General features: G+C 43.3%; 1 protein-coding gene across 2 annotated transcripts in view; it reads left to right on the forward strand.

The window, feature by feature from the left end:
- NOL4 (nucleolar protein 4) overlaps positions 1 to 17,710 on the forward strand; it is a 281,515-nt gene that overhangs the window by 201,805 nt on the left and 62,000 nt on the right. For both annotated transcript variants that reach the window (XM_044293894.1, XM_044293895.1), the window contains exon 6: positions 12,279 to 12,562. In XM_044293894.1, coding sequence (XP_044149829.1) covers positions 12,279 to 12,562 — 284 coding nt within the window. The remainder of the gene's footprint in view (positions 1 to 12,278; positions 12,563 to 17,710) is intronic.

Raw genomic sequence — 17,710 nt, forward strand, 5'->3', positions numbered from 1 at the left:
ATCGTCCATTGTCTTGACGGACAGCCAATTGGATCCTCCAGCTCAGTGCTGGTGAAATTTTTCGGGGTCTTCCACTTGACTTTTTTGTTCCATACCCCTCAGGATCATTTAAAAAAATTCCAAATGACTGTCTTACTGCTTCCGACCTCAGCAGCGATGGCGCGCTGAGAGAGACCCTGCTTATGCAGTTCAATAACCCGACCACGTTCAAAAAGGGAGAGTTTTTTTGCCTTTGCCATCACAACATGTGACTACCTGACAGAAAATGACAATAAATCCACATCTTTGCACAGATTTTGCCTTTTAAAGGCATGTGGTCCTAAAATTTGGATCAGCTGAAAAACAGCCTGTTTCAGTTTAATCGTTATTTTCAATTAATTGAATGCTTAAAAAATGTTTTGTCTCACTCTCATTTCTTCTTGTTGCATGGTGAAGCTCTACTTGGAACCTTGTTAAGATCCAACAATGTAAAATATGTTTTTTTTGCCATTTTTCAAGTGGTCTTAAACTTTTGATCAGGACTATATTTGTGAGACAAAAGCAGTAAATTTACACCAATGTGAACGTGGTCTAAGGGTACGGCCATACGGTCAGGTTTCCTGGTGCAGTTTTGGCAGCCAAATTCAGGAGTGGATCCTAATAGGAGAGAAAGTATACAGGAAAGATACAACTTCTCTTTTTTTTTTAAGTCATTCCTGGTTTTGGCTTCCAAAACTGCATCAAGAAACTTGCCCGTGTGGAAGTATCCTAAGGCCTCATGTACATGGTTATTGTGTGAAAGAGGCTTACCCAGGCAGTTTACAATGCTATAGAATAGCAGAAGAAATATTCACTTTACTACTCCCCTGCCGCTCCCATGTCGATGCTTCCCAGCTCCTCTGTCCCCATCGATGACGTGTTGAAGTGACATGTGACTGCTGCAGTAGCCAATCACTGATTGTCACTGTCTGGTGTCAGTACAAAACTGGTACACATGCCATGCTCCCGCTGGAGCCCGGTAACAGAGACAGGGAGATTGGCAGAGAAGTGGTCGCAAAAGATTTTTTGTGGCTGAGCAAAGCCTTTTAGAGGGGTTCTGCGGTGTCAGGATATTGATGACCTATCCTCAGGATAGGCCATCAGCGGTGGTCCCAGATGCAGCAACCCTGCTAATCATCTGGTTGAGGAGGCTGCAGCACTCATGCAAGCACAGCGTCCTCTTCAGCGTTTACCTGTCTAGCAGGTAGCGGCAGTGCAGAGTAATTACACCTTTCCCTCTCATTCACTTGAAGGCACCACCATGACAAGCTAGACAGTACGCAAGTAAAGAATGGAGAGGACGCAGCATCAACCAGCTAATCAGTGGGGGTGTTGGCTGCCAGACCCCCTCCAATCTGATATTGATGAGCCATCATCAGGACAGGTCAGCAATATCCTGACACTGCACAACCCCTTTAAGCTCCATCTGTTTGACACAAAGGAATGCTTACATCTACAGTATGCGTGTGTGAATATGCTTCAGTTTTTAAATCATCGACACAAGAATGTATAGTATGAGCCTCTATTATACTATGGGCCCTGTGGGATATTGGCCACAGATACAACCAAATGTCTGTGCCCCCACACGTGGCAGGTTGTTGTAGACGTTTCTGCAACTGTCCCATTTATCCGAATATATGTAACTCGCACAAATCTAAGCACATGATGCGGAAACAATCCCATTGACACAAACGCAGGAGATTTTCAGATGCAGATATTTCTGCAAGAAATTGTATTTATTTGTATTTAGTTTACTCTCTTATATAGCGCTGACATATTCCGCAGCGCTTTACAGACATTAGCATCAGGCTGTCCCCAATGGGGCTCACAATCTAAGGTCCTTATCAGTATGTCTTTGGAGTGTGGGAGGAAACCCACGCAAACACGGGGAGAACATACAAACTCCTTGCCGAACCTAGGACCCCAGCGCTGCTAACCAATGAACCACTATGTCTGTCATGTGTAAATGCCTGGACAGGTTTTGATCAGGTTCTCCAATGCAATTTTGAAGTTAAAACCAGTTTTGGATTTAAAAAAGAGAAAAAGTGGTATTTGTCCTTAAAGGGCATCTGTCAGCAGATTTGTACCTATAAAAACTGACTGACCTGTTACATGTGCGCTTGGCAGATGAAGGTATCTGTGTTGGTCTGATGTTCATATGTGCCCGTATTGTTGAGAAAACTAAAGTTTTGCTATATGTAAATTAGTGTGTAAATATATGCAAATGAGCCTCTAGGAGCAACTGGGGTGTTGCCATTACACCTAGAGGCTCAGCACTCTCTGCAACTGCTGTGCCCCATACACTTTGATTGACAGAGCTAGGCATGATGATGTTTTCAGTACCTGTCAAACAAAGTGGAGAAGACACAGTAGTTACAGAGAGAGCGAAGCCTCTAGGTGTAATGGCACCGCCCCCATTGCTCCTAGAGGCTCATTTGCATATATTAAAACTTCCTTTTTCTCAGCAATGCGTGCACATATGAACATGGGACCAACACAGATGCCTTCAGCGGCCAAGCGCACATTTAACAGGTCAGCCAGTTTCATAGATACAAATCTGCTGACAGATGCCCTTTAATACCTTCTCTCTCGTTACGATCCACATCTTGTTTTAGCTCAAAACTGTATCAGAAAACCTGATCAAAACCTGAATGTGTATGGGCCCCCTAAATGGAAAAAAAAAAGCATACATTTTTCTCTTTAACCATTTTTATTGCTGGATCGCAGGCACCTGCAACCTCTCTACCTTGTGTATGCTGCTTGCATGAATCAATATACAATACTGTTGGGACTACGTAATGCACCTGTTTCCTCAGAGGTCAGGATCCAAAATGCTGAAAAGCTGCAAAAGTAATCAGTGCTGTATGAGCTTTATAGAAACAGCTGCTTATTGCAGGAAACCTATGTGGCCCATTTTGGAAAGCTCCTGATTATAGAATCAGTCTAGCAATACGCACAACCATCTTTATTTTTTACATCTGTTTTGTCAATGGAGCATGAAAAAATGTGTAAGTCTATATTCATATTTTCTAAGCCATCGTATGTTTACAAAAGTATTTTAAAAAATCATCATACGGCAGAATAATGATTCTATCCTGCGTCCACTATTCTACTTCATACAGGAACAAAAGCACAAAAAAAGGACGAAAAAAACAAAAACAAATATCGTAGGACGGTAATAAACTAAGCCAAGTGTCGCTGTTCACAGGGGACAGATCAGTGTTTGAAGACAGCAGCGCCACCTGCTGCCCATCACCGAGAGAAGCAGTAATAGAGGCGTATTAAACTCATTGATCATTTTTCCTAGGCAGAAGTCCCACTGGCAGATTGAGCACATTTATTATTGGATTTTATATCCTGTGACTCGTGTTCAGGAAGATGAATGTTTGCATGCTACACATGGTATCTTTAATGCTAGAGAGTAGAGAATATACACAGATTTTTTTTGCAATTTTTCGAGGAAGCCCAAATATATGTAGAATTTAGGGGAAGAAGTGCTATAAATATATATATATATATATATATATATATATATATCTTCACGTTGTAGCATCTGAACTCCCTGTGCTGCTCCAGAAGACATGAGGGATGATGAGTTCTTCATCCGCTATTTTTAGCTTAAACCGCGGTTAATCCGGGGCTGACTTTGGGCTCCTTCTCTGTTCATTCAACTTGATCTTCTGTATCCTTGCATAAATCATGAGTCCAGTGACGGGGCAGACACATGCATTACATAGCTGCGCGTGCCTGCAGTGAAATGCAGAGCAAGGGCTGCAGATGTATCGTAATATAATCATATACGGGGCCGGACTGGCCTTCTGGCAAATACCAGATGGGCCGCTGTCCTCAGTGGGCCACTCTTATCCTTTTGTCTTGTCCTGACAGCTGACTTTTATCTGGAGCAGTACTACTCCCTGCACTCAATGGCGGTCTTTTGTGCCACACATATAATGGAGTTGCATGAGGCCCCTGGCTAGAGGTGTAGCTAGGCTTTCCTGCACCCTGGGCAAGGATTCAGTACTGTGTGTCGCCTCCCACCTGCATTTAACACGCAGCTTTATTAGATCGGTGGTGCGCTCAACGCGCTGTGGTAAGTTTTGCTTTTACTAAGCCACGCCTCTAACTCCACCTAGCGCATAACAATACTCACCCGATCCTCTTAGGGATATGTATTTGTAGTTTGTAGCTTTTAATATTATCCTTACTAATATTTTTACGCCTCTTTTAGTGGCAAGTGCTTAACAGGGGCAATGACTCACACGGACTGCCAGAGGTGCACTTAATTCATAATTAGCAGTGCTGAGGGGGAACTAAGATTGGTGCAAAAAAAACAGTCTGTAAATGACCCCAAATATGTTACTTGATAAAATATATCATAGGGCACACGGTAGTACCAATACACCTTGCGATAAATGAAAGAACCAACTGGTCCTACTGCATCCAGGGTGTTACTGGCATGTCGACATGATGTCCGCTGGAACCAGAACAAGGTCACTGATGTGATAGAGCAAAAAGAATAACCACATAAACAGGGGATGGTGACTGTCCATGTTCAATCCACTGCTGGGACGCCGTGCTGCCCTGTAAAACCTAGCCATCTCAATGGTATAACAGGGTAATCTGGGGCATTGCTTTCCCCTTAGTGCTACCACACAGTAGTAATGCCCACATTGTGCCCCCTGACAGTAGTAATGCCCAAATTGTGCTCCCTCACAGTAGCAATGCCCATATTGTGCTCCCTCACAGTAGTAATGACCACATTGTGCTCCCTCACAGTAGTAATGCCCACATTGTGCTCCTTCACAGTAGTAATGCCCACATTGTGCCCTCTCACAGTAGCAATGCTCACATTGTGCTCCCTCACAGTAGTAATGCCCACATTGTGCTCCTTCACAGTAGTAATGCCCACATTGTGCTCCTTCACAGTAGTAATGCCCACATTGTGCCCTCTCACAGTAGTAATGCCCACATTGTGCTCCCTCACAGTAGTAATGCCCACATTGTGCTCCCTCACAGTAGTAATGCCCACATTGTGCCCTCTCACAGTAGCAATGCCCACATTGTGCTCCCTCACAGTAGTAATGCCCAGATTGTGCTCCATCACAGTATTAATGCCCACATTGTGCCCTCTCACAGTAGCAATGCCCACATTGTGCTCCCTCACAGTAGTAATGCCCACATTGTGCTCCCTCACAGTAGTAATGCCCACATTGTGCCCTCTCACAGTAGCAATGCCCACATTGTGCTCCCTCACAGTAGAAATGCCCACATTGTGCTCCCTCACAGTAGTAATGCCCACATTGTGCTCCCTCACAGTAGCAATGCCCACATTGTGCTCCCTCACAGTAGTAATGCCCACATTGTGCCCCCTTACAGTAGTAATGCCCACATTGTTCCCTCTCACAGTAGCAATGCCCACATTGTGCCCTCTCACAGTAGGCATGCCCACATTGTGCCCCCTCACAGTAGGCATGCCCATCTTATGCCTCATTCACAGTACTTATGCCGAACCTTGTGCCCCCTCATAGCAGTAATGCCCACATTTTGCCCCTTTCAGTAGTGTCTCCTCCAGTTCCATTAATAAAGTTAAAAAAAAACACAAATACCACCTGATGATTGGACACATCCGGCATTCCCCAGCAGCAGCAGATCTGGTCACACACGTTGTGCTGCTGGGCTGTGTAGATGGAGGCTGATTTCTGGGCCTGCACGCTCCTCCCACACAGCTCAGCATCACAATGTATGGACTGCTGGGGATCGCCGTAGCTCCTCTGAACTGTGAACCAAGGAGCGGACAGCTTCTTGCTTTACCTTGTCAATTAACTTCCTAGGCACATTCTCAACCCTGGCGAGCCAACCCATGACGCCCCAACTTTCAACTGTATCTGCGTCCTCAAGATGTCTCTCTGTGTACATAGCAGCGGGCAGAGAGAGGAGTTCAGGAACTTTACCCTGGGATCTCAGTCCTTCCAGGTTTTGGTTGGAACCAGTGAAAATGATGAAGGCTTCCTGACCACCTGCATACACACTTCACCTGTCTGTCCCGACTGCTGAACACCCCTTCCCCACTTTTAGTACACAATTACTGTATGTACTAGGAAGATAACAGAAATGCACAAACAGCTAGTAAATATTTCCATGAATGCCCTCTCCTACTGGGATGGTGCCAACCCCGACGTGCAAGCCTCCATCTTGCCAGCCTGTATACTTCCAAATACCAGGGCCGAATTTCTGTCCAATTTTGGCCTTGTTCATAAGTATATGGTGCATACAGTGCATAAAAGATCAAGCAATGCTGTTATTACCATAGGAACAATAAAAAAAAATATATAAGACTGTAGGCCTATGGACATGGAGTGCCAACCAATAGGTAATCAAAAGTTTACAGAAACATATTTTTGGGGGGCTTTGGAAAAAAATGTAGGCTTTTTTTTTTTTTTAAACCATTTCTTGTGACATTTTTAGGTCACACATTTTTGCCGTGCATTTGTTCCCAGCCATTTTTTTTTCCTCTAGAGAAAGCACCTACAAAATTGACATACCTAGAAGGTATTCTCAATTCATAAATGTGACCAAGCCGCAAGCCGCACCAACATTTTAATTTAAATGGTTAAAGGGGTTGCCCACTTTCTGGTTATTGTTGACTAAGATGATTATATGGCGCTTACATATATAACCTTTGTTAATATTCTGCACCATTTTCTATATTTCATAAGGTACACAAAGTCTATTGTACTGTCCACACAGATCTCTTGTCCTATAAAATGGCTGCTGATGTAGGGTCATGTAACCAGGTAAATCACCTCCATGTGACGTCTCCTGCATTCAGAAATTCTATAAATGTATTAAATACATTGATATAATTGCCAATAGTTATTCAGTCTTAAAAACACCCCTTTATTGTCTGTATAAATAGGGCAGCAGGGTGTCCAGCGGTAATACCTTTTAAATATGTGGCTCACAGTGGGTTAAAAAAATAAATAAATCCATACGCCTTCTCTTTGATCCTCCACCATTGGCGTTATGATGCTGCCCATTGTCCTGCTGCTCTCTACTTCCTGATCTCAGCTTGATGTTCTGGTAATGCCAGGAACCGCCAGCTCAGCAAATCACTAGCCGAGGCAGGTCACCGCTATGGTCAGTAATTGGTTAGGCAGGCATCTCTTACATGTCTAGCTAGGACCAGGAAATGGAGAGCAGTAGGGATCAGAGTAGCATCGAAACATCAGTGACAGAGGATCGGATCAAAAAGGGTTAGTATGATTAACTGGAGCGCCACAGCTTTATCAAACAGCTGATCAACAGGGGTGACGGGAGTTAGACCCCCACCGATCAGATACCGATGACCTATCCTGAGGATAGGTCACCAATACAAAACAATCAGACAACTCCTTTAAAACCCTCATAAATCCTTAAAAATTGTCGCACAGCGTCCAAGGGCACCTGGTGGGACATCAGCCCCAGGTAGCACCAAGAAGGGGGCCTCAACAAGTCGCTGTCTTGGCCAGCATACTGAGCTAGGGCAGTGAACTGAATCTCAGACCCCAGATGAAAAGATTGTTTCTGTGAAGTGTATGTGCAAATAATCATGAAGTGGCTTCCGCTCACCAGAGATAAGGTGGAGATCACACAGATTTCCACATTAAACATATTAAACATGTCACTGCCTTCCTTTCATGGTAGTGTCTTGGAGGGATTGCCTTCTTAACATTTTATTTACTAAGAATTCTACTTGCTTACAAGCCAGCTCACAATTCATTGAAATTAGAAAGTGCCTGACAAGCTAAAGCCGCTTTCTTGCCCATTCATCACTGCATTATCTCCACTGCTTTATCTTGAATACTGTAACTCCCTTTAAGAACTCTAAGCTGTCATTATTCTATTTCTTCCTGCGGTAATTTCCTGTGTATTCCTTAGCATTTTGAGTCTCTGTTTTGCTGTGCATTAATCCAGATAATTTTTTTTACTCATGGGATAACCCCATTAACTGTGGTACATCTGCAATTGGCACCTCCCAGGGTGTAGGAATGTAGAGTGATATAGTATGGCCTATCTGTTTCTTTATGTGTCACAGGGCTCCTACCTGGATACGGCTGGACCCCATCTTTGGCTCCGAAGCAATAAGTAGGGGGATAATTAAGGGTTTTGAAAGAATAGCTTTAGTCCAGAACTTGAGATGAAGTTTAATGTTAGCTTTACTTTGAATAAACGTTTCTTCAAACAGTTTTGTAATGACCGGCGTCACGCACAGGGAGGGAAAAGGGAAAGCCCTGCCCAAGGGAGAGGGAAAGGTGGTGACACCTGACTCACCTTGCGGCTGGCACCTGACTGCCCTGACGTCCCTAGACGGGTTCCTCACCCGTGCGGCGATCACGTGCCTAAACCCTGGCTTTCCCTAAAATGAGCCCTAGATAGTGAACGGACCGGTGGGATCGCTAGTCCGCACCACTGACACTAAGAGGGAAACACCAGAGAGAGGACAGACAATACAGACAAACACATAAACCCAGGTGGGCGACCACAGCAGACCCCAAAGGTCCAACAGGGATCCGGAGGGAAACGTTCTGGACCAACAACCAGAGAACGCAGCAACACAGCTCCAGTGGGTCAGTATAGATGTCCAGGCAGGAAGCTCTATATCTGGCAACCAGAGAAGGGTGAGAGGGGAATATAAGGAGGTTGGGAGTGCTGGACAAGGAACAGCTGAGGAGAAGGAGCTACGGATCCCTGAGTGAGCCAAAAAGGGTTGCAAAGCAAACCCAGAAAGCTACCATAAGGAAACAGCCCTATCTTACATAGAGCGCGCAGCCAACCGCTGCGACTTCCTGACCCCGGGTATAACGGAGTCAGGCGTGGTTCTTGACACCCTCGTGACAAGTTTACAGGCTTTGTATTGGTTCCAGCAGGCTTTAGCATTAAACTGGCAGGCAAACTCAACTCTGCTCTATCCTTCTCTCACTCTGCTGTACTGACAAGCTGACTTGGTAACTTGGCTTCCTCTTTATGCTGCACTTCACTTTTTAGTCAGACTTATCTTCAGCCAAGGAATAGGTCAGAATCTTGGCAGCTCCAACCAGCACAAACGAGAACTGCCCCACCTCCTTCTGGTAGCAAGCAGTACTGGCCCACTTCTGACCAAAGAGGGGGGGGGGGGGAATATGGAATGGTGAGTTTCATTCTATCTAACTATAGCTCTGCCGTGTTTGCTGTCACCTGCTGGTGAACCAGGCACATTACATGAACAGTTACATAACATTATTATAAATGCGCAGTGTTGAGGGACCTGGAAATAAATATACAGATGACATACAGGTTAGACCATAAAAGATAGTAGCAAGGCGCAGAAGTGGTAGCACTACTCTGGGGTTAGGGTTGCTATATTAGCAACCCTAATATTCTCAACATCTCAAATATAGCGAGGCACTTCATCCAAAAACATGCCCGTAGAGTGACGTTTTTCCAAGCTTATGCTATAGAAAAAGTTTTGACACCCAAAAGGGGAGGTGACCACCGCAAAAAGATTCTTCTCCGTGAGGCCTACTGGATCTTTAGACTTGGGTCCAGGATTCCGGCAGGCCTCAATTTGCGAAAAGAACTGATGTATATTTACAATTGAACTATGGATTATGCATATAAAGAGGATATAGGTATTTGCCAGTAGTTCAACACGAGGGTCCGACTCATGCGCACAAAAATCCTCTCTCTTTGCCAAGAGATAAGGTGTGAAATTTATATTGCGGGATGGGTTTGTGCGTACCAGCCGAATTCTGCTTAGGACATCGATTGCACGGTGCGGTTTGGTCATGCGCAACAGTATGCATCATTGTTAAATTTAATACCAATTTGTTCAGATGACAGTTGTGCCAGAGAGACAGTATTTATACATACTTATTTAGTTTCTCTTTCATACCTTTTATATATAGATATATTAGCCTTGCAACACAGGATATGCTAGTCTGCAATGAACACTTTAAGACCAATGTATCTCTGCAACAAAATGCAAACACACAAGCTTGCTTTATTTCTATCATATAGATTTACTATGAAATCTCTATACTATTTGCCGAATCTTATTTGATTGTATTACATTTCAGGTTGTAAGACCGTTATTTTGATTGTTTATATTATTAATTTTTATTAGTAAGTATTCACACTGTGCGGTTTTACCATTGCAAAGCACACAATCTGGCGATTGTGGGGTTAAATTGACCCAGGTATATCCTCACAGTGTGTTTCGAATTGCATGTGTAATCGATGAATCTAATCAAGAGGTGTGCCTCTGTTGTGGCAGCCTATGAGATTGGATGCTCCTCCCAGGATTTTCTGACGAGGTGCATTCCTAATCCTTTATAATGTGGGGTCACACGTAGCATGGTGCTACGACTAAGGGTACATACCCGAAACGCGTCAGCGACCATGCCGTGGATCCAGTGACTGTGTCGGTTTTATGAATCAATAAAGAAGAGCTAAGAGGACCTCCATTGTCTCCAGATACCTTTTTTCCTATTTTGTTTGCTGCCTGCTACGGGAACACTCCCCCAGGGCCTCTGGAGCCGGGTTTATACACCACACCAGGAAGGTGAGCTGGATACAAAGTTTTCTCGTGTTACACACCTCTCTCATATTCAACACCATGTTTAGATCTTACCAAATGTGACATAGCTGTATGTGTCAACAAGCAGGTAGTGTGGTGAGGACACTAAGGAGATATGAGATATACAGTACCGGATGTATATGGACAGCTCTCATGGCGCAAATTTCCTACCATGTCCATTCCATTACCTGTGGAATTCAGTTCTAAACCATTCATTAGGGATATAATGAACCCTCAAACTACCATGTAGGATAAATGGATCAAACTGTGAAAGCAGAGTCATTTTTCCTTGTAAGAACATTCTAGCTGAATTCCTAAATTAAAAGTTTAAAGATAAAATTTGATGAAGTCACACAGCAGCGGTAAGGCATGCATGTAAAGCAGCAGGAGGCCATGGTAATAAGAGCAGAAGGACAGCATATAAAACAAGTGCTTAGTGCTCTGAGGCATGGCTTCATAAAATGCTGGAGTATCACTGCAGCCTGACACACTCTGTAGTGTTGCCTAATGGGATCTTTTTTCTCTATTACATGTTTCTCTTTATAAGGCCTCCTGCACGCGACCGTATCTGTTTTGCAGTTCGCAAATCGTGGATCCACGAAATAAGGAGGCAGTCCGTGTGCATCCTACAATTTTTGTGGATCCTGCTGTAAAAAGCTTTTTCTTTTCTGCAAAACAAACAAGAATAGGACAGGTTCTACGGATGCAGACTGCACACAGATGACATCCGTTTTCTGTCCGTTTATTTTTTGCAGACCCATAGAAAAGAATTGGTCTGTGTGTAATTCATAAAAAAGTGAATAGGACACGGACCAAAAATACGACCGTGTGCAGTACCCAGTGGAGAGCTCTTGTTTACCAGTGGTTGGATTTCCCAGAATGTCGAACTGCGTCTATGTTGAGTTTTTTTGGGTTGTTTTTTTACTTTTGTCTTGATCTACTGTATATGGATTTACTGTATGTATGTATTAATTTATATAGCACTATGTGGTTTGGTAAAAGCCATGGAAAATTGCACAGGTATACTCACAGACAAGTTTCGTAAAAAAGCAGGAGGGCGGGGGATGTGTAATCTACAGTACATTGATGAAATGACACGGACTGTGCTATGTTACTACATGTGGCCTGGTAAACCATTTATGAAACTATCTAACACAAAAACTTTCATTTTTGGAGAGCAGAAAACTAAATGGAAGCCGAGTTGTGGTTGGTTGCTGGGGGCAATAAAGACTGTTTTTATATAGTTTTCAGAAATCTGCGCCATTCCTGGACAGGACACGCTGGATTTGGTTATGTGAGCCTATCCTGACATATCATTCTACAGTATGTCATTCACTATAAATCTAGGTCATATGGCATAACATCAAGAGGATAAATCATGAATAACATTTCATGAATAAGATTTCAAGGCTGCTCAGTATATTCGTTGGAGCGGGCATGATGCCCACCTGTCCATACATCGCTGAGTAACACTTTATAGGTTGCAGGGATGATTTGTTTAGTCAGTGCTAAACAAATTGAGGTTTATCTAATGTAATTATTCTAGATGTGATGAGAATATGACACATACGTTAGGACGTTTGGTTTTATGGTTGCTTTCTAAATGCATTGCTTTTATGAGGACGATGTAAAAACTCAACAGCTGTTTAAAATATATGTTTTGCAGATGATTCCGCTCCAGAGAGTTTTAGTGGCAATGAAACGTTGGGACATGGCTCAAATGCAACAGGAGGAGCAAACAGCATTGAGGCAACAGAAGCCAACAGCAATGGAAAACCTAGTCTGGAGCAAGATGAACAACCATTGAATCTGAGTGACTGTCCTCCATCAACTCCACTAAATTCAGAATTCCAAATAGATGATCACAGTAGTAATGGAAAAACCAAGTACAAGAACCTCCTGATTGGTGATCTTAAGATGGAACGAGAAGCAAGAGAGAATGGAAGCAAGGTAAGTCATATAGTCCTGCAAACCTGCATGTTAGGGAAGGTGAACTAGGTCATAAGGTTGTTTGTGGTCAGGCTCAACCTTGGTATCACAAGTATTCTGATCCTAAGCATTTTGTCGGGTTACAAAAATTGGAAACCCTAAATACTTTTTGATATTATACAGGAGAACATCTCCTTCAGGGTTGACAGACAGAATTTTTCTTCTTATCCCAACATCACAGACAGCCAACAATTTTTACAGACAAATTGGAAAACCATAATGAATGATAAAAATTGTAGTAATGTTTATAGTTCAGTATACTGATGAGAACTCAATACCAGCATTTACTGTGATCTGTAAAATCTAGTTAATACCACCAGCCTCAAAAAACAATCATGGACACATAAAAAAAAAATTCACGGACACATGAAAAAAGTCAACTATTTTTATGGATTGTCCAGAAATTTCTGGTTGTTTGGCAACCCTGATCTCCTTTGATGTGTACATCTAGACTACTTACATGTTTCGACACAATGATCAGGCTTCCCCTTACACATCTTTTCTCTCAAAGTACATCTTGTAATGACATTCTCCCTAGAGGTGTAACTGTGGTCATGTACGTTATATCTCCTATTAATCTACAGGGTTTTCTCAGTGCTCCTCACATGACCACAACGGCTTCTTGTGAAATGACACTCAGAAATGAACAGCATATCTAATATTAGGCTGTGTTGATTCTTAATACAAGGGAATACTTATTCCAGTAAGACACCATCCAGAAGCAGAACATTATCAAGGCTTCCTTGAATCCGTATTGAAGCAGTAAAATAAGATTTGTTAGATATAATCCTTGGAAATTATGGTTTATGTCCAAAAATGTTCCACAGCTTCCTTATGAAAATACCAGTTCTCTTCTCGACAAGTAGAATACTGTTTCTAACAATTTAGATAACACAACGGTCGTCCACTCTGAGTAGAGTTTAGAGTTATAGGTACAAGAATGAGTTCAGAAGAACATTTTTACAAGCATGGATGAACTTTTCGCACAATTTATCAACAGAAGTCTTGAAGATTATTTGTCTGCTCATGGAGTGAAGCAGAAGGTGAAATATTAGTGATTATTAGAGGGAGTCACCAGGAAATTCACTGTTAACCCAGGTACAGTGGCTTCTGGAGAAAAACGCAAATAAGCAGTTAAAGGGGTTGTCTCATCTCAGACAATGGGGGCATATAGCTAGGTTATACCCCCTTTCACTTAGTAACTTTGGAAAATAAAAATGCATTTCTGAATGGACAAGCCCAGTAATATCTGATGTAATAGATATTATTCTCAAATGCAGGAAAAATATATATATCTTCTGGTTTCCTAAATATGGTATCTTATCATTTTTATGGTAACTTAATTAAATATATTTAAATTAAAATAAATGGTAACATATTGCCTCAATAGCAGCATTTACATAAATGTAATAAATATTTATGGCATGTGAAAGATGGTTCTTATTAATATTATTTTTCATTCTGTCAACTTCCTAACCGTCTCCTCTCAGCGCTCTTCTGCTGAATGTGAATGTTTGAGACGCCAGTCTTAGTAACTTACCCCCATTATGTGAGGACTATGTGGTTCTCATATTTGGATACAAAAGCAGAAGTGAAGAAGGGAGAAAAAACCTCCCTGGCTGTGACGCTCTGCGCTGCGATTGGACAGCGCTACAGCCAGGGAGAAGGAGATGCCCACAGAGAAACCCTGGCGTCTCCTCCTCCCTGTTCCGATGCGCAGCATACTAAGCGGGAGAAACCTGGCGGGGCAGAGAAGGGCAGAGTTAAAAAAATCAAGCAGGGTGGCAGCATCAGTGGGGGGTACCCCGCAAGTACAGATATATATCTCCCTTAATAAAATTGCATGAAAAGTCCTCTTTAAGATATCAGTTCCTTCAGAGGTTCTGTGGAGTCCATGCCTCAATGGGTCATAGCTGTTTTGATGGCACGAGGGAGAAGTAAACAAAAATTAGGCAGCTGATTTTAATGTTAGAGCTGATCTTAAAGGGAACCTGTCACCGGGATTTTGTGTATAGAGCTGAGGACATGGGTTGCTAGATGGCCGCTAGCACATCCGCAATACCCAGTCCCCATAGCTCTGTGTGCTTTTATTGTGTAAAAAAAACGATACATATGATACATATGCAAATTAACCTGAGATGAGTCCTGTATGTGAGACGAGTCAAGGACAGGACTCATCTCAGGTTAATTTGCATATGTATCAAATCGTGTTTTTACACAATAAAAGCACACAGAACTATAGGGACTGGGCATTGCGAATGTGCTAACGGCCATCTAGCAACCCATGTCCTCAGCTCTATACCCAAAATCCCGGTGACAGGTTCCCTTTAAGGCATATGATTTAAGGCTGGAATGGTGAAAAGACCCCTGTATCTCAGGAATAACTACCTGCAGCCTCAGTCCCTGAAATCAACCTGCGGAACCCAATTTTTAAAACTATAAAAGTCCTTTAATTCAGTAGCTATGTAGCTTTGCTCTAGTCTAGCAACATCCTGAAAAATCAGGAGTTGTGTTTGTTAGGTATTCATGCAGCAGAGCTTGTACCTATCCAAGTACATGTGTCTCCTGTCATTGTTCCAAGGTGTCCTGCCATGCTTGTTCTGCTAAATACAATTTTTTTTCACTCTCCTTAATCATGCACATTATACAAATACGTGCACATTATACACACACAGCACTGCTGCATACACATACTGACATATATGTTCATACACAGCTCTACAGCATACACACCTGACAAAACCAGCTTTGCTACACAGCTGACGTATAAATGCACACAGCTTTGCTACATGCACACCTGACAAACACAACCAGTCTGCACAGCTGACATATATACACAGATGGCACTGCTACATACACAACTAGCAAACACAGCTCTGGCACACAGCTGACGAATATACACACACATTTAATACATTGACCGCATGTACCATTGCTGTTTGTTTCTATGGTCAGCAGATGACATAGTAAGGTCAACAGAAGCTGACCAAAATTATTAAACCCCCCATGTTAGACCCCAAAAGTGACCTTGACCCTTCTACTTTATTAAACCACCAGGGAAAGTTTAGTAAATAGAAAATATATTTTTTTCAAATTTTCTGTTTAACCGTAGAGGGTGTCTTATCGTCCAGTACATTTTATAGTCCGGAAAATACAACAGTACCTCACACTCTGGAATGAGTCCAATATTTGTAGAATCCAAGTAAAGAAAGAAAAAAGGTCCATATGCCGCATGTCTGGCCAGCAGATGGTTGCTACTTTAATGCATTTATTTGCAGTCAGATCTCTTGAAGTCACACTGGTCCTGTGGATGCAGAACTGTAGAAACCTTATTCTGCTTAATATGGTCATGTATGTTGTGGATGGTGGTTGTTAGGTGTGGGCAGAGTCTTTTTTTTTACTAAATGCAATGTAGAACTTGAAACACATACAGTAACAGCAGGCTTTTAGTACAAATCTACTCCGGCACCAGCAAGGAATATGGAGGCGGATTGGATGGCTGTAATTCAGCATTTTCATGATAATGGCCTAGTAGTTGTTTGGTGATGGATGGCTTGGCTGTAGTCCCTCACCTTACAGCAGCGTCTGTAGTTGAAGATGTAGCAGGTCACACTGGAAGGCATCACTTGAGGACAATTTGGGTATTTGTCCCTGAAGAATCTGAAACAGGAGCAGAGCTCTGCAACTTGCTTTCTCTCCCCTCTGTGTCTGGACAGGAACTCCCCCTCGGGGCAAGGAGCAGTACCAGCCTACTCCTACCAAGAGGGTAGGAACAGGGTGGTTATCCCAGTTCCTGCCCACCTTTTCTATCCTTTCCTTGCTATGAAATATGGCCAGAAGCAAACAATAAAATATATCATACATAGCAATATACAATTTTTAGCACCCCCCTGGTCTGGGGTACTACATGCCCTTACCTATTGTACCCAGGGGACCAGGTGTGGCTGCTCCTCTCACCCCCCCCCCCCCCCCCCCTTCTCCTGCGCTGAACACAGCAGCTTGCTTTTCAGTTATGAAAGCGGGGAGTGCGCTCACTGCCAACTGCTCCATAGACAAGGGGCAGCTAAAGTAGACGAGTTTTTCAGTCATGCAACGCACGGAGGTGAGCGTTCTGCGCCATGTGCTGAGGGTGCCCCCCCCCCCATGTAAGGGGTAAGTGGTGGAGAAGAGAGGGCAGTGATGGTGGACAGCTGCAGTGCGCTCAGCCAGTAACACTGGGCTTTATGTCTCCTCACACTAGCAGATGAAACTGATTCCATAGCTGGTTTACGCAGTTCTGTCACAGGGCCTGGCGCACTGTATGTCTGTGTGCTAAATAAAAAGAAAGGAATGCACTGTTGCCAGCAGGACCAATCATCGTAATGTAGTGCAGGGTTCCAAATCGTGACAGTGAATGGGGTCGCATTGCAACCCTACAGTTGTGAGAATTATTGGGGCTGCCATGACAATGTGCAGGTCCCAAAATGACCCCTCTCACTAGTGGCAATGCTGCATTGCTACACTGTGATCTCTGGCCATGTGATGTTTGTCAAAGCCAAAGGCCCCTTGTAGACTAGCGTTCCTCCCGCAGCGAGTCCGCTACGTAGCTCCCGGCCTGACCTCCCAGTGCTGCCGGGGGTTACATAGCATTATATTATTTATATTGCTATGTAACCCTTACAGTTCTGGAATGTATTGGATAACACTGGCATAATGCTGTCTGTGTTATCCAATACATTCCAGAACTGTAATGCCCCTTTCACACGAGCGTGACGGATTAGGTCCGGATGCGTTCAGGGTTCGTTCAGTGAAACTCACACTATTTTGCAAGCAAGTTCAGTCAGTTCTGTCTGCAATTGCATTCAGCTGTTCAGTTTTTTCCGCACGGGTGCAATGCGTTTCAATGCGTTTTTCACGCACGTGATAAATAACTTAAGGTTTAGAAGCAACGTCTCTTAGCAACCATCAGTGAAAAACGCATCGCACCCGCACTTGATTGCGGATGCAATCCGTTTTCACACAGCCCCTTTCACTTCTATGGGGCCAGGGCTGCGTGAAAAACACAGAATATAGAACATGCTGCGATTTTCACACAACGCAGAACTGATGCGTGAAAAACAACGCTCATGT

This window comes from Bufo gargarizans, chromosome 5 (genome assembly GCF_014858855.1).
Source record: "Bufo gargarizans isolate SCDJY-AF-19 chromosome 5, ASM1485885v1, whole genome shotgun sequence".
Taxonomy (NCBI): Eukaryota; Metazoa; Chordata; class Amphibia; order Anura; family Bufonidae; genus Bufo; species Bufo gargarizans.